This window comes from Gopherus evgoodei, chromosome 7 (assembly GCF_007399415.2).
Source record: "Gopherus evgoodei ecotype Sinaloan lineage chromosome 7, rGopEvg1_v1.p, whole genome shotgun sequence".
Classification (NCBI taxonomy): Eukaryota; Metazoa; Chordata; order Testudines; family Testudinidae; genus Gopherus; species Gopherus evgoodei.
In genome coordinates, this window is record NC_044328.1 from 21,969,030 (window position 1) to 21,995,581 (window position 26,552).

The 26,552-nt window shown below is 40.5% G+C and overlaps 2 protein-coding genes across 13 annotated transcripts in view; one reads left to right on the forward strand and one right to left on the reverse strand.

Moving 5' to 3' along the window:
* ZRANB1 (zinc finger RANBP2-type containing 1) overlaps nucleotides 1-15,311 on the forward strand; it is a 71,395-nt gene extending 56,084 nt beyond the window's left edge. For 3 of the 5 annotated variants that reach the window (XM_030570781.1, XM_030570780.1, XM_030570782.1), the window contains 4 exons: nucleotides 4,789-4,909; nucleotides 5,887-6,016; nucleotides 13,213-13,442; nucleotides 14,465-15,311. In XM_030570781.1, coding sequence (XP_030426641.1) covers nucleotides 4,789-4,909; nucleotides 5,887-6,016; nucleotides 13,213-13,442; nucleotides 14,465-14,683 — 700 coding nt within the window. In that variant the 3' untranslated portion in view covers nucleotides 14,684-15,311. Of the gene's footprint in view, nucleotides 1-4,788; nucleotides 4,910-5,886; nucleotides 6,017-7,499; nucleotides 7,648-13,212; nucleotides 13,443-14,464 lie in introns of those variants that run through there. The other 2 variants (XR_004001371.1, XM_030570783.1) reach the window with 2 other exon arrangements.
* Nucleotides 15,195-26,552, reverse strand: part of CTBP2 (C-terminal binding protein 2) — a 242,271-nt gene continuing 230,913 nt past the window's right edge. For all 8 annotated transcript variants that reach the window (XM_030570776.1, XM_030570775.1, XM_030570772.1 and 5 more), the window contains 2 exons: nucleotides 26,296-26,413; nucleotides 15,195-20,788 (listed from right to left, as the gene is read on the reverse strand). In XM_030570776.1, the coding sequence (XP_030426636.1) occupies nucleotides 20,608-20,788; nucleotides 26,296-26,413 (299 nt within the window). In that variant the 3' untranslated portion in view covers nucleotides 15,195-20,607. The remainder of the gene's footprint in view (nucleotides 20,789-26,295; nucleotides 26,414-26,552) is intronic.

Below are 26,552 nucleotides of genomic sequence, written 5' to 3' on the forward strand. Positions count from 1 at the left end.
GGGGGAGGGCAGGAGGGAGGAATTGTCAGGGAGTTTGGAGACCCTGGCTGGGCGAGACTGGAGATCAATCAGTCAGGCACATCTTCACCCGACCTAATGTGTCCTTGCATCCCCTCCCCCTATGTGCACCCCCACTCCCATTCAGCTCTTGCTTCGGTCTATCTCCCCACTAGCCCTTCTGAACTCCAGCAGCCCTGTGTGACCCAGTCTGTCCCCCTCTTCCCCATATCCTGTGCTTCCTTGCCCTATGAGGAATGTAGCTGCTTCTTACTCTCCCGGTCAGTTGCTGATTGCTACAGCCAGTGAGCTGCCAACCTTTGTTCTGGTGCCCCAGGTGGCCAAAAGGCATAACTGCAGACCCTCTCTGGCAGAATGTTTTCTGTGGAGGTTTCAAATAAAAATAAAAAAATAAAAAATAAAAAAAACAGTGGGAAACATTAATTCTGTGCATGTGCAGTGGTGCAGAATTCCCCCAGGAGTAACATCCCTGACACAGAGACCATCCCTGCCAAATTTCAAATCCTTGCTCCAAAGCAGGGGAGCACTAGATCTTTTCAGAGAAAAGGTTGCCAGAATTTAACATGGCAAAACAATGTGTTTTTTTCCCTAGCCTCATGTTTAGAAAAGGCTAAACCTGTTTTTAGCCAACATTTTCCAAACAAATTCAACAAGAGGACAATGTTCCTGGCCACCCTGAGGCACTCTGGTTTGCTCATAACGATGTTGAAGACTTCTCTTCCCCCCCCCCCCCCCCGTACCACCTCCAACCTCTCAACCAAGGCGTCATTTGCTATTTCAAGGCCATGTACACAAGGCTTATGTTCTCACGGATATGTAGTGCTATGGATGCTGATCCCAATCTTAATGTGATGGAGTGTCAGAAATCCTTCAACATTGCCGATTGCGTCACTTATATTAAACTGGCAATGGATGCAATCAAGCCTGAAACAGTCAATGCATGTTGGCAAAACTTACGGAAAGAATGTGTGAATGATTTTAAGGGTTTCCCAACCATTGACAAAAGTGAAACACATTGTTCAGGTGGCCAGGCAAGTGGGTGGTATGCCTTCGTTGACATCCTTGAGGAAGAAATTGAAGAATTCTATGAGGCCATAAAGAAACATTGACTAACGAAGAGTTAGAGGAACTGATAAAATCGTCTACAGAAGACAAAGATGACGATTAACAGGAACAGCCAGCAAGTTGGAATCTTCATATATTTGCTAAGTGAAACACTTGAATGATTAAATTTCTGAATACGATCCCTGTATGGAATGAAGCCTCAAAATCGAGTGGTGTTGACTCTGAAATCAGCAGAGATACTGAGGTGACTAATGGTGCTGAAGTGGAGGGCGGTGAGTGCCACCACAGTAATATTGGTGGCACTGAAAGCGGGAGTACCAAAGAAGTTCCCGGTGCCAAGGAGATAATTTGTGCTGAGCCCAACACCAGCCCCACTTCCACTTACTGAAGAAAAGAAACATTGGGGTTTTCGGCCAACAGACTCACAGGTTCAGCGGCCTACCCAGCCAACAAGGCCATAAATGATGCAACCCTGGCAGAGTCCTGAACTAAGAGAGGGGTCGGGACAGAAAGGCAGAGGAGGTCAGTTGCTGCTTGAAATGCTGCTGGCACAGAAATATCTGGTGTTGGCATGGCCCTTGTCAGTACCAGACTCAACAGTCACTCCAAGGCCAGAACTGGAGTCAATGGTATGGGGTCCCTGCCCTCCCTGCACTGTATTGGGGAGCAGCTGATGGGACCTGCTCCATCCTGTATGCTAACATTCACACTGTGCTGGTCCACACTCCTTCTGGAGGAGGCAGACAAGTCCCCACAGGACCTGGAGTGACCACAATGTGAAATGGCAGCATTCTTGCAGCCTGAGGGCAGCCTTCGATCCAGTGTAGGTCTTGGTGCTGCAGCAGGCCTATTCAAGCAGATGCTTCTTTACACAAAGATCCCTTGCCACCTGAGTCTGTCATGAACGATTTGCAAATCGAATACCACTCCTTGATGTTGGCTTTGCCTAAGCACAGCAAGCACCACATGTGGGGATCATTGTCTACAGCAGGGGAAAAGATCCCCAACAATGTTTAAACCCCGTCTTCTCCAATATTACGGTAGCAAGAATCTTAAAAGGGTATCATCTCCATCCTCTAGTCCAAGTGTCTGTTCCTCTGTGGGACCTTAACACAGTCCTAGCGGCTTTAATGGGACCTCCATTTGAGCCCTGGGCATCTTGTCCCTTTCTGCTTTTGTCAGAAAACCTGCATTCCTAGTAGCGATAACATCCACAAGAAGAGTGATAGTTGCAGGCTCTGATGGCAGAGCCGTCTTTTACACAATTCTCCGAGGACAAAGTTACTTTAGATAAAAAATTTGGGGTGTGCTCATAAAGTGGTTTCTCAAGTTTCATTTGTACCAGATGGTATATTTACCTGTGTTCTTTCCTAAGTCGCATTCATTTTTGGAGGAGCATCATCACCTGATGTCCAGTGTATGAAGAAGTTTAACCTTCTATCTGGACAGGACTAGCGTCTTTCGTGTTTTGCCTCGTCTTTGTGTCTCATGCAGATCATATGAAAGGTCAAGTGGTCTTTTCATAGACAGTCTCTAAATGGATAACATCCTTTATCGAGGCTGCATGTGAAATATCTTCAGCTGCGTCTCCTCTGCTCTCGTAGAACGTGAGCTCGTTCTACTAGAGCACAAGCAATGTCAACAGTGTTCCTCAGTGACATTTCAATATTCGACATTTGCAGGGTTGCTGTGTGTTCATCCATATGTACATTTATAAACCATTATGCCATTACTACATCTTCCAGGGTGGATGGAGTTTTGGTACGGTTGTCCTGCAGTCCTTGTTTAGGTAGACTCCAAGCCCGCCTTCTGGGGTGGCGTACTGCTTGTAAGTTATGTAAGTGGACTACATGGCTGCACCTACTCAAAGAGGAAACGGTTACTTACTGTAACTGTGGTTCTTCAAGATGTGATGCAGACATGTATTCCATGATCCACCCTCTGTCCTCTCTGCACTGAAGTCTAGTCTCTGGGAGTCAGGATCGCTGAGTGTTTTTATTTTACTGGCAGCACTGAAAGATCCACACAGCTTCTGGCAATGTTCTTCTGCATGCCCTCCTAAACTGGCTTCTTGAACAGAAAAGCATCTCTAGTTTGCTAGTGACAGCTACAAATCATTCCAACGTCATGCTTATGGTTAACAATTTACAGATGTGTAATTATGCTGCTTTGCAATATCTGAATATTTTTGAATATGGTGCATCTTACAGATGTTAACATATAACTGTGTTTTGGTGATTAAAAATCTGTGGCTATTTCAAACATTTTAGTAATTACCCATTTTTGAAATTAACATACAATTGTTCTTGATAAAATCGTTCTTTAAAAAAGGCTCTGGATTTCTACCTGAGGGGAGACTACAATCCATTTGAATTTGAAACATACCTACTTTACTTGTGTCCTAAACCAATTCACCTGAAAGAAGAAAATCTGCATTCTTCAGATGAGAGAAGAGTAAGGAATTGCTCCTTAAACAGAACATTAAATTTACATGAAATTCTATGCCTTGTTTGTTCCCTATGGAACTACATTTACCAAAAAAAGGCAATAAGACTTCAAAATAAACTATGCAAGATGTATCAAATTGGCCATTAGAAACCTTTCATCAGTTATGATAAGTGCCTCCTGTGGACATGTGATCCCATTCAGTCAGATATCAAGTGGCTTCTTAGGCAGGGATGATCAGCCTTGTACCAGCTAATTTGCAGACTGACTCTTGTATCATTTCCTTTAATTCATAAAACAATACAAGATAGCTATTTCACTTTATGGATAGTCTTTGTCTAAGCCCACGTCCAGACTAACCCGCGGCATCGGCGGGTTAAAATCGATTGCTCGGGGATCGATATATCGCGTCTAGTCTGGACGCGATGTATCGATCCCCGAGCGCGCTTACATCGATTCCGGAACACCATCAACCCGAACGGAGTTCCGGAATCGACACGGAGAGCCGCGGACATCGATGCCGCGCCGTCCAGACTGGTGAGTACCTCGATTTTAGAAATTCGACTTCAGCTATGTTATTCACGTAGCTGAAGTTGCGTATCTAAAATCGATTTTAATACCCTAGTCTGGACGTGGCCAAAGTTCACAGTTGAGCAATCCCAGTAGTTCCTCTTTGGCGATGGAAAGAACTATGAGAAGGGGATAACTTGTTGCCTTACTGTCAGTTGGTCATCTTACAATATTGTACATTCACCAATTGAAAAGACTCTGCATATTTTCTCAGACAAATGCATAAAATAGCACAGCTTGGTTAACTATCTGCTAAGAAAACTTGTTCATATACAGCCATCACATAGATGGTATTAAAACATTAGCTTAGTTGCTTCCTTTTCATGATAAACAGGACCAATCATATGCAAACTCTGAATTAGTTGGTGGCTGCTCGGAGAACTGTTTACAGGTAAGCTACAGCTGGTCTGCCTCCTTGGGACTTGGAGTTCTGTTTTTCTGATGCACAGTCTGTTTCTGCCCAATGGAAATTGCCAGCATGGAAGAGTTTTTAGATTTTAAAGTTTCACAAGATTTCTTTTAAAATTGTTTTTGCAGGATGGAAATAAGAAACCCATTCTATTCTTTCATAAATGTTGACTCTTAAACTCTAAAATATTACTATCAGCTGTTGTATGACTCACTTTATTCTCAAAAATCAAACTACTATCTTACTTGCTTTACATCTTTTCTTGCTGCTCACTGTTCTAGGTTTTACACCCGTTGGAAAGAGTGGGAGTCATGGTACTCCCAAAGCTTTGGTTTACATTTCTCGCTGCGAGAGGAACAATGGCAGGAAGATTGGGCGTTTATACTCTCTCTTGCTAGTCAGGTAAGAACGTTTTCTTTAAAATCTTACTCTAGGAAGGGATGTAGAATCTGAAGAGCAATTTCATAAACTTGCATTGTTCTTGCTTTAGCCCAGAGTTTTTGGTTATTAAGGAAAACATCAACCATTTTTCTTACACCAGAATTCGCTAAGTGTTATGGATAGGGTCTTTTTCACAAGAATAAATTGTGAAACTGTATTTGAAAATTGAATTTATAATTTCTGAGTTTACTGGTAACCTTTCAGCAGAACTGATGCTATTTTTCTTATCTGGTAGGATGAAGCTTGTAAGAGATGGGGCACCAGTTTCTGTTCTGTTGTAATGCCCTGCCTCTTTCCCCATATACCTTAAGTAATTGTAGAGAATGAACATGTCTACAGACCTTTTGTGAGCTTGAACCATTAAAGCACTGGCAAATTGCTAAGAGATTGCATTTCTTAATTCAGTGCAAATGTGCCAAGTGCATTTTTAAACCTTTATAACTCTGGTAAAATAAACCATATTTTCAGACTCTCTAAATGGCATATCTACAACCTAGAGACTATCTCCCTGTCATTTTCTATCTTCTACTGATGTTAGAACAGCTAAAATTTAATTTTTTTTCCATTATTGGGGGAAAAAGAGTATTTGTTTTTTATCTTTTTCAAATGTCTGAGTTTTTTGGACTCAAACTTTGCATAAAACGTCACACGTGAACACAGAACAAGCCTGTTATATTCAAAAAAACAAAAAACGGGAAAAATAGATAAACTTCCTGCAAGTGAAACATTCCAGAAAAATGTTTTGATTATGGAAATCTAAATGACAGCCATTACTTCAACAAGACTTCAGAAAAATTTTGGATAAAAATTTGGTTTTAGGGGGTTCATACAGAAGCTGCTTTTGTCAATCAAGTTAAACAGAAGTAAATGTTAGATCAAAGTTCTGTTTCAAGTATTGTCTTTTTTTTTTCTCTCCCCCCGACCCCCGTTTGATATAGCCTGGAGCAAGTTTGGAGCAGACACACATTTTTGTACTTGCACATATTCTTAGAAGACCAATTATAGTTTATGGAGTAAAGTATTATAAGAGTTTCAGGGGAGAAACGTTAGGATATACCCGTTTTCAAGGTAAGCCTCGATACCTAATTACAAGTTGTACTTCTTAAAAAATGGGTTTTAAGAGTCTGAAAGCAGCTTGATATAAGATTCTTATGGAAGGGTGGTGGAGTGACTTTATACAAAAGTAGCTGTTGTTTTAAGCCTCTAATTCTTATAAACCTGTGTGTTCAACCAGTGGTTTAACTCCTTGATAGGGGAGGCTGATTATCGAAGTACAAGACTTGGTGGCAGCAGACACTGGGTGCAGCCAGAGTGAAAGGCTGAATGTTTTAAATGACACTTAATACATACTTTATAGACTTGTTAATTGCATTCAATTTATTGAGGATCACTATTACATTCTTAGAAGCCAGGACAAATGTGTAGAATAATGAAGGTGGTGCTGCACTATTATAAAAAGTGATTTTCAGGGGTGCAGCTTACCTTCATTTAAAACAGAAAATCAGTCTGCATTTTGTTTAGTCAATGTTCCTGTTGTAATACATAATGGCACAATATGGTTATGTGAGAAACAATAGCAATGCTTCACTAAACACTGGATTAATGGAATTCTGCAGAGTCTTAGGTAATGTAAAACCACTTATAGAAGATCCTTGCCTGAAGTAGAAAACAAAGATTTGAAAAATATGAAGTAATTCACTAGTGGTAAGGAGTAAATTAATTTCGTAATGAAATACTATTAACCATAATTATGTAGGCCAGGCTATTTCTAAATGATTGGTTTCCACTTTAGATTTAGCAAGTACAGAACTCATCTCATTAGCATTTTCATTGTGTTTGTGCATCATCGGGAAATCTTGACTCCAAATGTTAAGGGGTTAATAGAAAAAGTCTGAGGGCTAGGAACTGTAATGAACATTCCTGGTGGTTCTGAACTGGGGTCCTTGGTAAAATTCAAATAGTCTTGTCATTATTTGGTTTATTTTTAAGATGGATGCAATTGCTAAGGGCATTTCTCTGCTTTCCAGTTCCTTGTGGGGAGAGGAGTATCTTTTAAAAGTTACATGTTAAGAAACTATTAAAGATGTTTTCTAACTGTGGCTTAATGGAAGGGCCAGCAGAAATCTGTAGAAATTTTTGTCGTATTCTGGTCTTCTCAGATCTACAGATTTTATTGTTTAATATTAAACTGGAAAGAGCAGTCCACAAAACTTACTTCAACTATGTCTTCATCTGTGGTATACGTGCAGTATATTCTGCGTTTGTTCAGCATTTAGCACAGTGGGATTCTGGTCTACGATTGGGGCTCCTAGGCATTATTTCAGTATAAATAATTAGAATTCCTAGCTCCATCTATACCAGGTTATTAGAACTTATAATAATTCAGTTTATAACTAAACTGATGTATTTGTATTTTACATGCACTGAAGGAGTTTGTTCAGTGCCTTTTATAAATTGGAGGGATTGTGGGCGGGATCATCATTCAAATAATAGTCTCACAACAAAGCGGGAGACCTAAACTGAACTCTGGACTCCCACTTTTACTCCCCAGGCTTATAAAAGCTAGGAGTTACAAAGGTATCTGCTGGGTAGCCTTGAGGACTAAGCGGCATGCCTTGTCACTCCACAGCGTCCCCCTCTCACGTGATTTGCGCAGCAGCCTATAGGAACAGTTAAAGGAGTCATCCTCTGGGCTAGAGGTAAGATGCCATATTAAGGTAGCTAGAGAAGATGAAAGGGGGTAATTAAAAAAAATAAGGTTGGAATAGCAGAGGAAGTGGTAGTGTTTCTGGTATTTTGCCATTCTTGATCAAACATTGAACCATAAAGTTGGCATCTTGCCTTCAGCAGTAGCCAATTGTTTTGCCAAGTACTTTACCTCAACCTCTATATAGAATACAGTTGGTTAAGAGAGAGATTCCTTTTTGACTCCATGCCAATATCTTTTATTCTGAAGCACGAAATTAGATGACCCATCTTTTAGTATGAATAACTGCAAAAGACATTTCTGGTCCTCCTACAATCTGTTTCTAACAATCTGGAGCAATGAATTCCACAAACTCTTTGCTGTTATGTGTGATTGATCTTTTGTTTATGTAGTATGAGGTGATAAAATAGATGCTGACCAGTTTAAAAAAAAAAAAAGTTAGCTGAACTTGTAATGTGCATTCCTCGATCAATTTCCTATCTTTCCTGCTTGGCTTTCTAGGTAAAGAAGAGCCCAGCCTTTGTAGAATGAATGTAAATGTTACTTCAACTGTCTCTAGTTCAGTGTTAGACTCACATCTGTGTATGTCCGGAAGTGTACATTCAACTTTGCCTAGATGCTAACATATAAATATTTCAGTGATTGGGAAATGAACACCTAAGGGTGAATGGAGATGAAGGAAGTGTATATGATGGCTTTGGTACTGCTTCTCTGCTAAGCTTAGCAATTTCCATCAAGACAAACAGCACACTGATAGTTTCAAAAATTGCCATTGTTGTATAAGAGATTGAACAGAAAACACATTCGAGGCAGCCAGGAACTTGTTTGCCATGATGGCTCCGCAGTTGTCCACCAGTCAAGACAGACCTCCATCACTGCAAGGTGTGGTGCTGTCTAGAGGCAAACCCACGATGGTGGGGCACCACTCGCCTTCTCCGCAGCACCATTCTCCAGCTCTGCCGTGATCCCCCATGGTCAAGATCCCCGTCATCGGACTTGAAGGCAGAGTCCTACTATTTCAGGTGCAGTCGGCACCGATTTGAGTGGTGCCGCTACAGACGGGGAGGGTGCTGTAGCAGGCGCAGTGGCAGAGGCCTTTGTGGACCCCATGGCATACCTTCAGGCCCAGGGCATGTACTCCAGGGGCTCCCAGTCCATAATTTCAGAAAGATGTGTCTCTTTACCACCTTGGGATTATCCCCTGCCGCCTGGCACCGAGATGTCTTCGGTCCACGGTGCAGAGCCCGTCCACGTCCTGGTTTCGCCACTGGTACCAAAGCCGCTCTCTGTGCCGAACAGCACAGCACCAAGCAAGACGCATTGAGGGAGCCAGAGGGACATGAGGGCCTGGTACCATCTAGAGCTTCATCATCGTCCTAGCTGGATGAGGTGGTGGCAGGGTCTTTGTCCTCTGGGCTGCCCCCCATTGATGGTAGTGTGCACCAAAAACTGTTGGCGCAAGGTGGCCCATAACGTGGGGCTACAGGCCAAGGAGGTAGTAGAGTCTGAGGACCCCATGGTGGACATATTAACCCCTGAGGAGACATCCAGGGTGGCATTGCCATCCTTTAAAACAATTCAAGTCACTACCCAAACCTTGTGGCAGACTCCTGCCTCCATTTTCACTACAGCTAAGGGAGTGGAGAGTCCCCTATAAAGGCTACAAATATTTATCCATAGCTGGGTTTGCTGGTCATAGCGGCACTGAATGAAAGACAGACGGGCAGCGAGGCTCAACTCCATAATCAAAGGACTCGAAGATGGCCCCCTTTGGCAAGAAGGTGTATTCCACCTGGGGGGCCCTCCAGCTTCGGATTGCTAACCAACAAGCAATCCTCAGTATATATAATTTCAATTTATGGGACTCCATATTGAAAATTTAAGGAGTTAGTTCCATCAGACTCCAGAGTGGAGTTTGCTGCCATAGTGGAGGAGGGCAAGGCAGTGGCACGGACCTCTTTACAGGCCTCACTGGACGCAGCAGAGTCAGCCACGCAGACCATGTCCTCTGCTATAGCTGTGAGGAGGAGCTCATGGCTCCAGGTGTCGGGTTTCCACCAGAGGTCCAACAGACAATTCAGGACTTGCCCCTTGGTGGCATGGGGCTGTTCTCGGAGCAGACAGACTCCAAGCTCCACAGCCTAAAGGGTTCGTGGGCAACATTGAAATCATAGCCTCACCACCCAGCAGAAACACTTTAAGCCCCAATCTCCTCCATGCTTCTGTGCTCCCCAGCCTAGGCAGGACTTCTCCAGGAAGAGGGTCAGAAGTGGCAGGTATAAGCCTCCCCATCTGCTGCCCAGTCAAGGCCAGAGCTCAGCAAGGCAATCATCAGGCTCTAAGCAAGCCTTCTCAGGGAGCGCCCGTGGGCAACACACCAGTCCACTCACTGGATCCTTCATCCTGTTTTCTGAATCATTTGTCCCACTTCTACCGTGTATGGTCCCAGATAAACTCAGATTGCTGAGTCCTTTGCACCATAGAAGTGGGATATTCTCTCCAATTCTGCTCCTCCTCCCTTCCTCATCCCTCTTCAGGGACCCTTCTCACGAGCAGCTCCTCATGCAGGAGGTTCAAACGCTCCTCGCCATGGGAGCAGTGGAGGAGGTTCCTCAGGAGCTGTGGGGCAAGGGATTCTACTACCAATGTTTTCTAATCCTTCCCCCCCCCCCCCAAAGCCAAAGGGAGCCTCAGACTTATTCTTGACCTATGAGGCTGTAACAGATTCATGAAGTTACCATTCCACATGGTCTGTGACTGCCATCATTCAGACTCTGGATCTGGGAGACTGGTATGCCACTCTTGACTTCAGGGATGCATATTTCCACATATCGATAGTTCCAGCCCACAGATGCTTTCTCAGGTTTGAAGTGAAAAACAACCATTACCAGTTAAAGGTCCTCCCCTTTGGTTGGTCAGCAGCCCCTCGAGTTTTTACCAAGTGCATAGCAATTGTAGCTGCCTTCTTAAGAAGAAGGCAGGTGCAGGTCTTACTGTACCTCAATGACTGGCTAGTCAGGGGCTGCTTCAGGGTGCAAGTGGAGCAGTACATCCCCTTGATGAGATCCACCTTCGACAGGCTGGATCTTCTTCTGAACATATGCAAATCAACACTATCTCCTATTCAGAGAATAAAGTTCATTGGGGGCAGTGTTGGACTTTGGTCAGGCCAGAACCTTCCTGCCAGAGTCTAGTGTTTGGACAATGCAAGACATCATACAAGGTTTCAAGCAATACCCCCACCACCACAGTGAGGAATTACTTGAAGCTCCTCGGACATATGGCAGCTTGTACATAGTAGTACAACATGCAAGGCTGAGGCTCAGACCTCTCCACGCCTGCCTGGTATCAACTTATCGGCCAGGGTGCGACAACCTGGACAAAGCAGTTACATTCTCACTGCCAGTTCTTAGGTCTTTCCAGTGGTGGCTTGACTCACAGGCAGTGGTATGTGTGGGGGTCCCCTTCAGCAAACCACAGCTCTTGCTGACCCTGGTCACAGATGTGTCAGCGTTGGGGTGGGATGCTCATCTGGGAGAATTCAGGACCCAAGGTCTTTGGTCGCAAGATGAGATCTCACTTTGCATCAATGTCAAGGCATGCCAGACCTTCCAGATCCACTTGCAAGGGAAGTGTGCAGTAGTTATGATGGACAACATGACAGCAGCGTTTTATATAAACAAGGGAGATGAGAACAACCTTTTAGTATTTTTCATTGTACCTGTGGTGGAAGTCTAGGGTCAATTCATAATGTTGCCTATCTGAGATCTCCTGTTTTTGATATGGGGGTAAAGACAGAAACAACTGAATGTCCTTGCTTCTGTTGTTTTGTCTTATAATTTTCATGCTACTTAGTTTCTTCTGAAAATTGGAAATTAAATTGTAATTAGCATCTTTTGATGGGGGGGAGGGATAGCTCATTGGTTTGAGTATTGGCCTTCTAAACCCAAGGTTGTGAGTACAATCCTTGAGGGGGCCACTTAGGGATCTGGGGCAAAATCAGTACTTGGTCCTGCTAGTGAAGGCAGGGGACTGGACTCAATGACCTTTCAAGGTCCCTTCCAGTTCTAGGAGATAGGTATATCTCCAAACATTACTTATTATTACTATTACTAAGCACTCAATCTAATAAATTAGCTTCCCATTAAGCTAATGAAGGTTTGGGACTTCATATATTTAATATCAATATTGGGTTTACTGAAGTCATTTGTCTAAATATGCATGCAGGATTAATTCTGAGGAATTGCAAAAAAAAATGTAGTTTTTGGTAACTCCTCATTCTCCATCTTTCTACAAATCAGGCTAATCAAATGGAAAGTTGACCATTGTTTAAAATTCAAAAATTTAATTTAAACAAAATGTTAAAGGAACACTTTATTAGGAGCTGGCTCCAAACTTAAATTTAATAGTAACATGTATCTGCAAGCCTAAATCTAATAGAAAAATTTCCAGAGAGAGTTGAAATAATGATATATTTCCCTGTAGTGTTTGCAATCCAAATATGGCCAGTTCTGAGTACCGGAAGTATGTTTTAAAATGTGCAGACTGGTTCATTGATTTTCATTCAGAAATATTTAGCATCCCTTTTCAGTATTGCCCTTTAGTGCGTCATTGTTCCACGAATGTTTTAGGAGCAAAGATATGCCTTGTATTTTGTTGCAACCATAGCTGCCTAACACATTGCAGGCAGCTACGCTATGAAAGGTTGCTATGGTACTTATGCACTTGGTTTACGCACAGCTATTTATAAACTGTCACAAGGTGAGGCATGCTTTTGCTTGAGTTGTCTTGCAGGAGTACACATCAAGAATTACTCATGTTCCTAGAAGAAAAAAATCCCAGCAGTGCAATTTACTCACTTTTATTTCTGAAATTGGAATGTGAAGCTAGTCTTGATTTCAACTAGTCTTTCATCTAAGCAAGTAGTATGATCTTTTTGGTGATTCTGATAATTTGATACAAATAATTGATGCAGCCCATTTATACAGTGTGACACAGGTTATGAAGGCTGTCTGGCTAGACAGGGAAAGTTTGCCATGTAGTTCAGTATTGCATAACCTTGTGGTGTGAGAAGATTCTTTTAATATCTTCTGAAAGCAGAAGGCAAAATTTTTGGTGGTTTAAGAAAACAATGAAAATACAAGTGTAGTGTGTTATTCTCTTGTGCTGTGGAACTTCTTATATTTTAAGGGGTTACCAAACATGACATCTTATTACTACTATATTTACTCGTGTTCCTTATTGTGTGGAAAGGGCAATGGAATTGCAGTACTGGCTGGAATTGTATGGGCAACCTCTGTGTAAACTTGTACTGGAGTGGATAAAGGTATGTATATTGTAATCTCATGCTTAACCCAGTAATGATTGATGATACTGGGGAAGCCTGATCCATTTTAACAGCTGCATTGTGGTTGAGTGCTTTTAATGTCCATATTATGTTAATATTCAGCTAACAAAAGCAGCTTGGAAAACCCCCTCTCCACCAGAAATCACTTTAATGTAAAAGAGGGCTCCAGTTCCAGTTCTGTGTCTTATCCCTTTTTCCTTTTATTTGTAGGCGTATATTTACCTTTGTTATGGGAACAGAGTTTTTGCTGGAAAAGTCCTATTGCTCTGGGCTATACAAGGGGCCACTTCTCTGCTCTGGTTGCCATGGAGAATGATGGTTATGGCAATCGAGGTGCTGGTGCTAATTTGAACACTGATGATGATGTTACCGTTACTTTTTTACCATTGGTCGACAGTGAGAGGAAATTACTGCATATTCACTTCCTTTCTGCTCAAGAGGTAAGAAGCATTTATGTGGCTGGCAACTTTTTCCACACTTATTTGTAAGTAAAGGAGGTCTCTTTTGCAGTCTGACGTGTTTTAAGTTTTTAAATGCACGTACCCTCTTCTGATTCTGCTCTCCTCCCCATAATTTGGGACAGTGCAAAAGGATGCTACTCACATCTTTGGAACTTGGTTTAATTTCTTACAAGTTGAATGTAAATGTACTGTATATGTAAATACAAATACAGTAACCCTGAAATGGACCCAAATATATCTAAAATAGGCACCCAGTTAACTAAAAATTTAAATTCAGCCCCAGTTTGAGTGCAACTTATTTATTGGCCAGTAGGCTCTAAGAGTTAGAGTATTTATATACATCCTAGTTTTAATTAAGCTATGCTTGTTCGCTGATACTTATAGGGAGCCACTGAAGTTAAGTGTAGAGCCACATTTGAGGATTTGGAGATGGGTCCTTGTCCACAGAAGCTAGTATGTAGAGAGAGGAGAAATAGTATATAATTTTAGTTATAAAGAGAATATTACCTGGCAAGCCGTAACTTTGAACAATGTCTTCAAGAACAGGAGTTTAGAGCAGAGTATTACTAGAATTGTAAGGATTGCCTTGTGACTTACAAGCGCTTTGTAAGAACTCAGCTTTAGAATTGTCTGCTGTCTCTGTACAGTAGGTAACTTAACAAATATTTGCACTGTACTAAGGTTCATTTTGAAATGGATTTTTGAAAGATGAGGAGGGAGAGGGGAAACTGGCAAGTACGACTGAGTATAAGAATTAATGTAACAATTGTGTTTTTAAAAAAAAAAAAAAAAAAAGTAAAACCTGGGTGAACTTAAACTCTCCAAAATAGAAGCCAAAAAAACCTGATAAATATTATGAAATGTTATGTCCCACTAACTGTATCTAAATAGAGTACTGGCACTACTTTTAGCTCAGATGTCACAATGTAACACAGGTTGTTTCCTTAAAGTTGTCAGCAATCTTGAAACCTTCATCCTGAGTCTGTTTTCTGTCCCCTAAGATAGGTAATGAGGAGCAGCAAGAAAAGCTGCTCAGAGAGTGGCTAGACTGCTGTGTGACAGAGGGTGGAGTCTTTGTTGCTATGCAGAAAAGCTCTCGTCGCCGCAATCATCCCCTGGTCACACAAATGGTAGAGAAGTGGCTTGACCGTTACCGACAGATTCGCCCTTGTACATCCCTTTCTGATGGTGAGGAAGATGAAGACGATGATGATGAATGATGAAATTAAAAAATAAAGTATCAATGCATAGTGTCTGATGACCCTGAAGTTAGAGTTGTGCTCTAGCAGTTTATGAATTGACTTAAATCTAGAAGAAGCATGCTGAAAGGATTTTACTTACCAGCATGGGGAGAGTCTAGAGGTTCATCTGCTGTGTGAAGAGAGCTAAATTGGTTGGACTACAGCTTGTAAAAACAAAAAACTAATTTTATTATCAAGACAAAACATTTCTTTCTTTCCAGTTGCAAATCTGTCTATAAATGTATCGCATGTGGTTGTGTAAGAAGTTGTGTAATAGGAAAAAAGTATACCAGCATCTTAATTATTGAGGAGAAATTTCTTTCAAATAAGGGCACTTACAAAAGCACATGTTAGATGGATATTTGTTCCTTTTGAGATTTACTTTTACAGTAGAACTTGTATTCTACATCACTCTTTAAATATTCTGACACATTTTCTTGAAAGGTCATTTTGTAAGATATCACTAGTGCCCAGTCAGATGGTGAGGTTTTTTTGTTTGCACAAACTATCCAGAGCAAGTCAGAAGTACAAACAACATTCATTATTTTATTAATATTTTAGTTACTGTTGTGCCCATTACAATAAAATCAAATCTTTAAGGAACAAACTGTGGAAGAAGAGCTACATTTTTCATTGAGTGAACTTATATTTTGTTTTCAGAAAAGTCCTTTCTGCTCTCCATTAATATTTCACCTTGTAACATATTTTAATACTTTCTTCAGTATGCTTGAAATATTTATTTAGAAAAGTGACCTAAAATGTTGTTCCAGAGATTGCATACTAAACAATTGCGTGGAGTTGCCAACTCAAGTGTGATTTGAGAATTTCATATTGTCCAAACTTAGTCTTGCTGTGATATGTACAGTATATCATTTTATCATTGAGTCTTTCACCCTAGTTAAACATTGCAAGTGAAAACTACCTTTTACTAGGGGCACTCCTTGATCATTAGTGAGAACTCTTGGCAATTTTAATTTTTTTTTAAAACCCTTCATTCTAAAGTGGCTTTTTAAAAAAAGCACTGTAATATATTTCTCTATGTAAACCTGGGTATTTCTTGCATGTTGACTTTTGTGGCCATACTTAAAATGTAAGGTTCATAAAAGTGTAAGTCCAGAGTATATTCATCAGTAGAAATTTTATTATGTGATAACTTTAGCCATGCAATTTGTAATGGGTAAAGTTTATCTTAAAACAACATTGCTTAGAAACACTGAAGGTTAATGCCAGTTTTTTACATATACAATGCAATTCAGATCATCTTTAATAAGCACTTTGAAAACTTGTGTGTGTGTGTGTGTGTGTGGCTGGTGGATAGGGAACTCTGCAGTAGATGACCTAGAATTTCAAAAGAAGACCCATAAAGTGCATATTTTTGTGTAGTTTAAGGCTATGGAAACACTAAAGAACTTGCTGCTTTTTCTTGCAAATGCTGCTTAGATGGTATTGAAATGTGCACAACTCCTAGATAATCTTGGTGACAAAACACCAAAAATAGAGAAATAATGAAGTGCTGTATTAAGTTAGCAAATTTTTTCCCTCTGAGATTCCATTGATATTTATTATGAAATGTGTCGTCACACTTTTGGCCATTTAGGTCTCCTTTGATTGGTGCATGCATAGATTTTCAGGTAAAAGAATGCATGTTTCTTTGCAGTATATATATGAATTACCTGAGTGAAAATAGAAGAATCACAGATAGTGAACAGGTTCTACCTTAACATTCAGTCTTGATTTCAGTTTGCTTTCTAAATGCAGTAGTCAAGTAAATTGATACCTTGTCCTCATTCTTCCAAGATGATGTTACCTTACAGTGAAATCCATGTGTACCATGACCAATGAGTAACTTAAATAAGCTAAGAGCTCATGCATTCATTTCAGTATGCTATGTGAATGGTGTTGACAAACACACAAACAGCAGATAACACTGCTTCATTGACATATCTTGCCCCCAAATGACACAGTTACTGCAAGTCATAAGAAGCAAAATTCAAATACCTTCCTTGTGACGTAATCTTTAACTTTTCTTCATTATTTTGCCATTCTCCCACCAAATTGTTGCAGAAGCAAGCCGTATCTTGCCTTCAACAATATGGGTGGATTGTACCCAAATTTGAGTTCCTTTGAAGAAATGAACATCCTTTCATTTTTAAAGAGATTTAATGTCAGTTTACTATACAATCAGTTACAGCTTTTGATTTTAAAAACCAAACCAAACCCCACACTGTCTAATATCTGTGCCCCACTTTTGTTACAAATTGACACCCCTCAACTGCAACTTTCTTCTAATCTATAAAATGGCAGGTTCTGGCTAACAAGCCTCACTGTGTTTTCAAAATCAAGTGAGACTTTTTAAACAAAAATCCCTAGTTAAAGGAATTGGGGTTTATCTGTTGACAGTGCACCTCACCCACTACAGTAGATGAAGGTGCAAGCAATTGTCCTTTTCCCAGCACGGTAGCCAGTGCACATTAAATCTCCCCATTTGACATACTTGAAGGTTTACAAACATGTATGTGCAGTTGGTGGGTAAGTCCTATATTGACCCAGTCTATATTAAATTTACCACTTGGTTTTTTTACTGTTGAATGCTTACATAGCCCAGTACTTAGCTTTTCATTTCAAACTCTTGCCTGCTCTGCATCTGGGAATTGTCTTGGACTATTCATGAATTCCTTAGGAGAATTTAATTCCTGGGTTGCTTTTGTTAAACCGAGGCATGCTGAAATCGTCCAGAGTGCTGCTACAGCATAGCTTTTAATCAGCATTACTGGAATGTTTCATACTCCCTTAGCAAAGTAGAATTGCTGTTCATTTTGAAGAATGCACAATTCTTGTTGTGTTACTTGGCTGCTTAAGGAGAAGTAACTTCTGTGAGCTTTACTGTATGAAGTGGTGACTTTTTTTTTTTTAAAATGCCAGTTTTATCAGCACAGTCACATTTTTGTTACTTGTATGAACTGCTTCCCTTGATTGATGGAAGCGCCCCCAGCCTTCCTTGTATTAATATAAAAGCAGCAGTAAATTGGTTTGTCAGTAAAGCAAAAGACACAAATCTTGAGCAGCAGCTATCTGGTATACATTTCTCTCCCCTCCCCTCGCACACTATTCAGTCTGAAAAAACTTGGGGCATACTACAGTCAGGTTGCTTTGGACCCAGCAATATGTCAAGTCAGGCTAGATACACATTCTCCCCATCTCCATATGACCTACTCCTTGCATATTTTGTTGGTGTTTGTGCTACAGACAGTTGAATCCCTCTGTACTAGTCACAATCCCAGAAGTACAGTGTTGTTTTTAAACTGAAGCCTTTTACTATGATACCTTGTAACATTTGGATTTTTTAAATTCATTTTTAGTTCTCGTTGAACTGTAAAACTTAATTGGAAGCTATTGTCTAAGTTTGCTATGATTTGCATCTAATCTTATTTTTATAAGTACTGGATGAAACTCTACAGCATCTGCCATTCTCTGAAAGGTTTGTGCTAGACTTATTTTCCTGATTCAAAATCCACTGCTGGCAATGGATGCACTAGAAACCACTGGCACAAATTATTCTGTTTCATAGAACAGTATTTACGCCCATCTGAAATGCAACTGCTTATTTTTCAAAACGACAGTACCAGGAAGTTATTTTTAAAATAATCACTTTAAATCTTGGCCACATGAATTAAATGTTTTATCTTCATTTTCATGTTTCTCAAATGTCCTCTCTCTCTAACTAACCTGTTTTATTCTCCTGGTTTCTCTATGCTGGTGTTTATGGATAATCATTCATACTTGCTATGTTAGATCATTGACAAAAGGATAGTCACACAGCTATGAAATGTGACCTCTTTGTAACATGTTTGAAGCTGGTAAATAGCTTTCCATTTAATTTAAAACAAACAAATACAGTTTTGTAACTAGAAACTTCTTGGTTTCAATTGTTTTTTCCCATGTCCAGTTATTTGCCCCATCTATTCAAGTGGATATTGGCATTAATACAAGGATGGGCCCTCCATGCAGTGAAGTTTGAAGCTACTAGTGCTCAGTCAGATTTAGCAAGTTTCTGGAGAATCAAGTTTAATATTTTCTCTGTCTAGTGTAGATAAGTGTTAACACTTTTATTAAAAAAAGGTTGTACAACCCAGGGCCAGCTCCTTCCCCAAAGCACACTGTTCATGAGGGTGAGTTTCTTTAATATGCAGAGTAAACGAAAGTTGCACAGAATTTAAATATTAGCAAGGTATGGATCCAAAATGCATTTTTCTAAGAAGTAAAAAATCATGGGGCAGAAGGTAACACAAGCAAGTTTTTCTAAAACTGAACTGCCTAAGGAATCAGCAAGGTTAAATTGAGTTTCTCCAGAATTTCTAAATTATAAATATCTACACATGGAGTAAAACCTCAGGGCAGATCCTCAGCTGGTGTAAATTGTCATAGCTGTGACAATTTATAGCAGCTGAAGATCTGCTCTACCTCACTGTGTGAGTTGTGCAGCCATGAGGTCTTTTTAAGAGGTGGATACTAATGCTGTTATGATCACATTTATAACTTACTTTACATTCTCAAAGGGTTTCTATTTTTAAGCATCCTAAAATTGCATTGAGGGCTCTACGTTTCAGAAATTATAGAAATTTTATCACTTTTTATTGAAAACTGCACTGAACGCTAAATGTCCACGTTCACGATAAACAAATACAATAACGGTAACACATTAAACAAAACATAATTCTGATAGCCATTGTTCTTTCTGTTTGGGACAGTTTAAGATTTTTTTGTCACAGAAACAGTAATGCAACACCCCCCTCCCCCATACAAAGGCTCAAAACAGGCCATCTTTTTAAACAAAAAGGCGATGATTCACAAAAGACTATGAATATAACATGTAACTAGTTGATACAAATCTAATAGGATTTGTTAAAATCAGTCACATCTAATAACACATTTTTGAAGTGTCCTTGTATAAAATATCACGTGAAGAAAAGAAGACTCTTATCAATGTCTAAAAAAGTGGGTTTTGTTCATACAGTCTGACAAGTTACCATAAAAAGTGTTTCCTGAGACATAAGGAAATGCAACATTATTCTTCTTGAACCCTTTCCAGCTCAAGACGTTTGCACTCGATAAAATAGCTGCAGATTTAAAACTGAGAAAATATATTTGAGTACAAATAGTGTGAGAAACTTTTTTTTTTTTTTTTTGCATCCCTGGGGGGCATAACTGAATTTACAGCTACTTTATTCAGTGTGTCGGTCAGATGAGAGAAACATTTCTACTTTCATGTTTTAGGAGGGGAGCTATTTTACTGACACCTTTTTTTTCACATCCTAACCTTCCAGGCCTGAATGGCTATAATTAAACTTTATTAAGAGAACTTTCATTATATATTACTGGCCAGCTAGGACTGCACCAAGACATTTTTTTTTTCCCCTCATCTCTAGGCCAGTATTTTCTCCTCCTGTAAAAAGAGGTAACCAGACAAGTGAATAAAGAAGGGGCTGAATCCACATGATGGTTTCCTCTTAAATTTCTCATGTTAACTCTTTTTCAGGTTTGCTTGATGCAACACTGTAAATACAGGTGAATGGCCCTGCTATTCCCAAGGGCTGAGAAGGGGAAATCTGTTTTATTCTTGTGATTGATGCACAGATGAAGGAAACTTAACACACAGTAACTGAAGCTGATCATTAATGTATATCATCCTAGTTGTCAGTACTTCAGTAAAGCAGGTGACTTCTTCAGGGTTTCTCCCCAGTCTTGACTGCTATCGCATTGTAGTTAACACTGGAACATCAATGATGCATCTGTCCAAAATCAACATTACAAATTTTGTATCAAATTCCTTTCTTAGTTCCTGTATAACTTTTTTTCCAATGTCTCTTGGTCCCAAGTTTATTGAATAATTTTTAAATTAGCTGCTATTGCTCATTAGGGTGCTCCCTGTTGTCCCCATGTTTTGTGGGCTGGTTAGGAGATGGAGCTTGGGAAGGGTGTGCCACTGTTGGAAGATTGTGGGTAACGGGAATGCCTCCAGGTATGATGCCCTCCATTGCTGCTGGAATCCCTCCAGGTGCAACACTGACCATGCCAGGTGGATATCTAGGAAGAAACAGGTAATGATACCAATATGCAAAAATACTGTAGCAAGACATGTATTAAGGAATGACCAGAACCAATTACCTGTGTTTTGGAAGGAGTTAAGGCAGCTAAGAGTTTCTCACTCAATATATGCTAACTGTAGTGGTGTCTATAATTCATCAAAACGGGCAGCAAGGTATAACTATTCTAATACCTAAGGCATTTAAAAAAAAAACCAAAAAAAACCCCATTTGCTCAAAAGCTTAAAGTTGAACTAATTTTTACAGTAAAATAGCTCAGCTAGGGCTGTGCACATTTATATTTCAAATCACTTCAGAGAAGCTATGATCAGATAGGGAGAAACAAACTGCAGCTGGTGTAGTCTCTGTCTGCTGGTGTAGTGATAGTAACAGTCATGCCAACAAGCCTTCACACCATAGAATAATCACATACCTCTAGATCAAGGTTTCTTTGAGGCAATAACATTGCAGTAGCCCTTGACACAAAACTACTTAAATTTACAAGGGAATGGAATGAGGCTTTAGCCTTTATACAGAACCTGAATGTCCTTCAGTAATACACTAGCGGCCACTAGGAGCTGATGTGAAAAGATCCCTGAATATGAACTTGTGTGATTTACAGCCATACTTTGTAACTGATGAAGACTAATAGGTGAAGAAGAGAACTTCCTCTATTTAAAAACGGGGTGTGTGTGTGTGTGTGTGTGTGTGTGTGTGTGTGTGTGTGTGTGTGTGTGTGTGTGTGTGAGAGAGAGAGAGAGAAAATGTTGGAGGAAAATGCTTTCAGCATTCATCATTACCAAAGTGTTTATATAATGTTATTTCAAACTTTCTTTACTACTGCATTTTTGTAGTGAAGGGTGGTATTCCATGTTAATCTCTTCTAGTGTTGAGAAGGCGATCAGTCTTTAAACAGCACTACCACTGTAACCTAAGGAACAATTCCCAGGCCCAGCTAGCAGAAAGTAAGGCAAGAAGTGACAAACTTCTATTTCAATTGGGTAAAACTGTTGGGAGGGCGGGGAGTGGGGAAGAAAAATAAATGTATTGAATATTTAAAATGCAACCAACGCTTCCTTCCCCATCAGGCATTGTACTTCACTACCCTTTTTTGTCTTGCATCATGCCAGCCTGTTGGTTGCAATCCTTTAAGGATTATAATGTGCTTAACTTTGCACATTGTTAGCACACAGGCTTTGTGTCTTTTTTTTTTTAATTAACTCATAGTGGCTCAAGCTGAGCTTTCCTATTGACACCACAGCTACCCCATTATGTTTTTTCAGCTGTCTTAACCATAGAAATCAACTTCTCACTTAGGAAAGATCTGAATGAATCTACTGGCCTCATGTTAATGCATTGTCTGAGATACATTTTATGGTCCAAGAATGTAACCTAGAAGCAGGTTGCATGTGAAAGTGAGCTCAATGAGGTCCCTCACTTGCACCAGGTGTGCTATAGCACCGAGACACAAGAAGATATTTTAACTAGATTAGCATAATCTCGTTTAAAGGGAAAAAATATCTGGTGGACCATTACCATTCAACCATTTCACTGAACTCAGTTGCACACTTTTACAAGAGTCATTTTCAGAAGACAACAGTTTGAACCATGCTTATGGAGCTAAATGTTTCATAGGAAGGTAATAAATTGAACACATAGCTTGTATTCTACTGTGGCTGTGAAGCTGATATACAGAGGCTGTATATTTGTGGGACAGCCAAAGGTCATGAGGACACACAATTTTAGCCATAAATATTTTGAACTCTGACTGATGAATAAAAGTCTGGTAGCAGCTTATTTTTCATGTAAGATGTTACAGATGTACCAAATACCTTTTGGATTCAGTCCTTTCCAGGGGCATGAAAACTAAGGCACACTCAGCTGTTACGTTGGAAAAGCTTACACTGCTTTAGAGGCCCAGGAAAACGTTTCAATGGCTGCATTTATAGGGAAGGATGCAAAACATGGGCCAAGGGATGGTGAATAGAGGGAGGAATTTTGGGTTAGCTGACATAGGTGCTGGCAATGCCTAGGAGAATTTCTGGGCTGCAGGGAGCAGACTGCAGCTACACTCGGATGGGAGAGATACTGAGTATTGTGCTCACTGTAGGATAGCAACTATTATGCCAGCCAGGTTCTAGAAAGTAGCAATGCACTAACCGTGCCTCTTGCCAGAACTTCTCCATGATGCCTACTATTCCTCGCGGCTGTCTATTAGGGCAGCTTTATGGTCTTATTTGAACATGTGCAGTAGCACATGTAGGGGGCTGTATCAGAAGCCAGGATCTAGAGCACAGTTTGTGCTCAAGCATGGGGCTAATAAGTGGTGCAAAGCCAAAAGTAGGAAGGAACACAGTGAGTGCTAGGGCTTGTAAGATGAGATGTATGCAGAGGGGGAATAATGCAGAACCTTGAAAGAGGACAAGGACAAGTACCTTGAGCTTAGTATGAAGAAGAATGAGGGGGGTAAGGAGGGGCAGGAGCCAATACTGCAGTCATACGCTGGCAGGGCATGCCGTGATAAACACAGAGGGCAGACTGGTGGAGTTTACAGGAGACAAGATGAGATAACCAAGGCATGGATCAGAGATGGAGGGGACAGGACAGATGTTAGCGAGGGAAAGAAAAAAGACATGATCTCACTAGAATCCTGAGGTGGAGAGAGGCAGCAAGAGCAAAATGATGGTTAGCTTAGGTGCTGGAAGGTGGTGGCATTTTCAACCACAATAAAGAGAGGAAGAGATGAAGATGGAGAGCAGAACCGATGCTGAGTTTGCAAAGGAAATGTGACAGCCAGGAAGAAATACAAGAAGAGTCTGATGGAGAAAGATCTGTAAGTCATCAGTATGGAGGGCAGAGCTGAAACTAAGGCATCAAAAAGCAAGTGTTAAAACCAGAGCAATGGCCAAGCATGAAGTCCCTTCCATCAGAGGAGCAGTCACAAAGGGAAGAGATGAGTATGTTCCAGGAGGAAAGTGCAGAAGAGGAGAATGCAACAGACTCTACCGAAGTGACAACAGCTCAAAGAGACTGAGGAGAAAGAGGCAGCCATTCAGATGAAGTTAATAGTAGCTTTGGTATGAAGTGGAGAGGGCAAGGGCTAAAAGAAAAGATGTGGGTAAGAAATTTCAGGAGCAGGGTTAGACTTACATGGAACTCAGAGGTGAAGGTGGGAAGGGAATTAGATGGTTTCATCCTAATAAATGGGGGAAGAAAAGGCCATTGTCAATGATGGCTTCTTAGTTCCACTGGCACAAGGATCTTGATCCTAAATTAGACCAACTGTGCTAAAAAGTTTGATCCAAGTGGGCCACATTTTTCAAGTTGTGGCTTCAAATGTTAACTTTGCTCATGAGCAAAAACAAACCAACTCACCCAACACACGCTGTGGACACACACATGTTGCATCTCATTAAAATACCTGGTATCCTGGCCTCTACTGCTACACCTGAAAAATGCGCTCATACTTTACAGTGGGCAAGCATACTCCAAAAGTGGCTGATCTACACCAATGAAAATATATTGTTAGCAATCTGTGCTGTACATCAATGTTCAGAGTACACATATCTGATTCATGGTATCTAAATGTGTTACACAATAAGCAGTGTGTGAGGTACACACTGTAAAAATGGTGCAAGTTAAACAGAGAAAGAAAAAGTAACGGCCTGTAAGCACAATATGTTACTCTGACATGGCATATCTCAATGCAATTATGAGACGGCCCACATGTAACGTTCTGGCTACTTTTTGATTTGATATTCTCCAGCAGAGTCATGACTCATTTTGTAGATAGTCCAAATAAAATGAGTCGCTCCAGGCAACAGTGGAATCTATCCCAACATTTGTTTTGTACTGTGTATGACACCACTGTTGTCTGAACTGCCTCATTCATGCTTGTTTCATACAGAGTTGAAAAGCAAACCATTTTACTCCTTCATTTCCTCCCCGCTTTGGTTACTGCGGCGTAAGTTAACTACACAACTGGCTATGGATGTTTTACTGACTCTTCTAATTGCCTTCCCTTTTAAAATAATACAAACATGAATGACTCTATTTTGATACCATTTTCTTGTACAATTAAGCTGTAGCCCATAATGGAATAATATACAGCCTTGGCAAAGCACTCTAGCAAAGTACCATTGTGATATGCAAAGCAGCTATAATTAAGGCCAGGATCTGGCCCCACATGTGGATTTTATAATCTGACTGAGGGGGGTTCCTTAGTACGGGTGCTGTGGGAGGGCCTATAAAAGCGAGGAGGATGAATGTGCTACAATTAATCTCATTCTTCAGATACCTACTTCCAGTAGAATTATGCACTTAAACAGGGACACCGTCAAATCGTATCTTCATAAAACACAGTAACCTTGGTTACTAAACCCAGCTTACACAGAAACTGGAAGCACTTTAAAAGCCTCATTTACTTTCTGCTGTTTAATTACTTTTTTTTGCATTTCTCTCAGTTTGGACAAAGAAAATTGGGAAATCAGTTTCATTTTCCAGTTCTCATTCCCTATCACCATGCTGCAGTATTCTGGTTACAAACACTGCAGGGGAATGTCTATCCGTTTAAAATAAACACAGGGAGTTCTTTTAAAATCTTGGACTCCTGGCCTTGGGTTTTGTAAGAGCTTGGTTCTATACACCTAAAACCAAGACTGTAAAACCTCATGGAAACTGCTGGGTGCGCAGCACTGTTGAAAATCTAGGTTTTAAAAGTCTAGCCTCTTACCTCTGAAAATCTTGACCTAAGTATGTGATCCAACAGTACCCCAACAACATATCGGAGTACTACTGTATAATATGATCTGCATGGTGCTGATATTAGAAGCAGTATGGCAAAGCCTCTGCTGAGTATTTCTCTCTCAAAATCCTGTGCCCATTTGTGTTTTCTTGCACTCTGAGCCTTTGCCTCAAGTCCCCTTTTCCTCCCCGGCTACACTCCCCTGGCACCCCCAACCGCACACATCTGTCTTTGTGAATAAAAGGCACAGGCTGTTTCCTGTACAGTGCCTGTATTTTTATTTGTAAGTCTTTCTGATTGTTCCATCTCCCTGCTCTGCAAAAGCGCTACAGCTCCTTATAGAAAGTCCTGGGGGTATTTTTAGTAGGAATAATGCATTGAGTCTCAAGTTTTCCATCCGCTTCTTAGGCCATGGTGATGAGCTTGGTATGAATGACTAGATTAAGACTGCCTGAAGCCCTTGGACAGACGTGCAGAACAAATCTAGAGGGATTCTGTGTACGGGCCATTTATGGAGCTGCAGCGTTAGCAACTGCTGGGATGTCTCAATGGAATAAATGTGTAAAACAAACTCAGCTCACTATAGAATAAGTAACCTGAGCAGTGCTGATAATGCCTGCTGAATGACTACATGCATACGCAGTTCCTCTACCTGGTAAACCACAGAGGGTTGTTTTTAGCAATAGTTACTAGCAGCATTGTCACTGCATATGGAATTCCAGTTTGTATAAAACAGCTGTGAAAATACTTTTCCTCTCGCTTACCTGTATGTGGCACCATTGAGCTCTGGATGAAGTGCTTGCTGATCTATTACTGACCATGGGGCTGTTGTGACAAAGAATTCCTTGTTCACGCAGTTTCTTAGGCTTTCTGGGATGCGACCTGGAATATAGTTATTAAAGTTAAAAAAGTGTTAAGCAGCTTAGGGCCTTATCAAGATACAATTGAGCTACTGTTTACTGATTTATACTGTGATTGCTAGTGTGAAGGAAAATCCATTCCACAAAAAGCGTGGAACGGT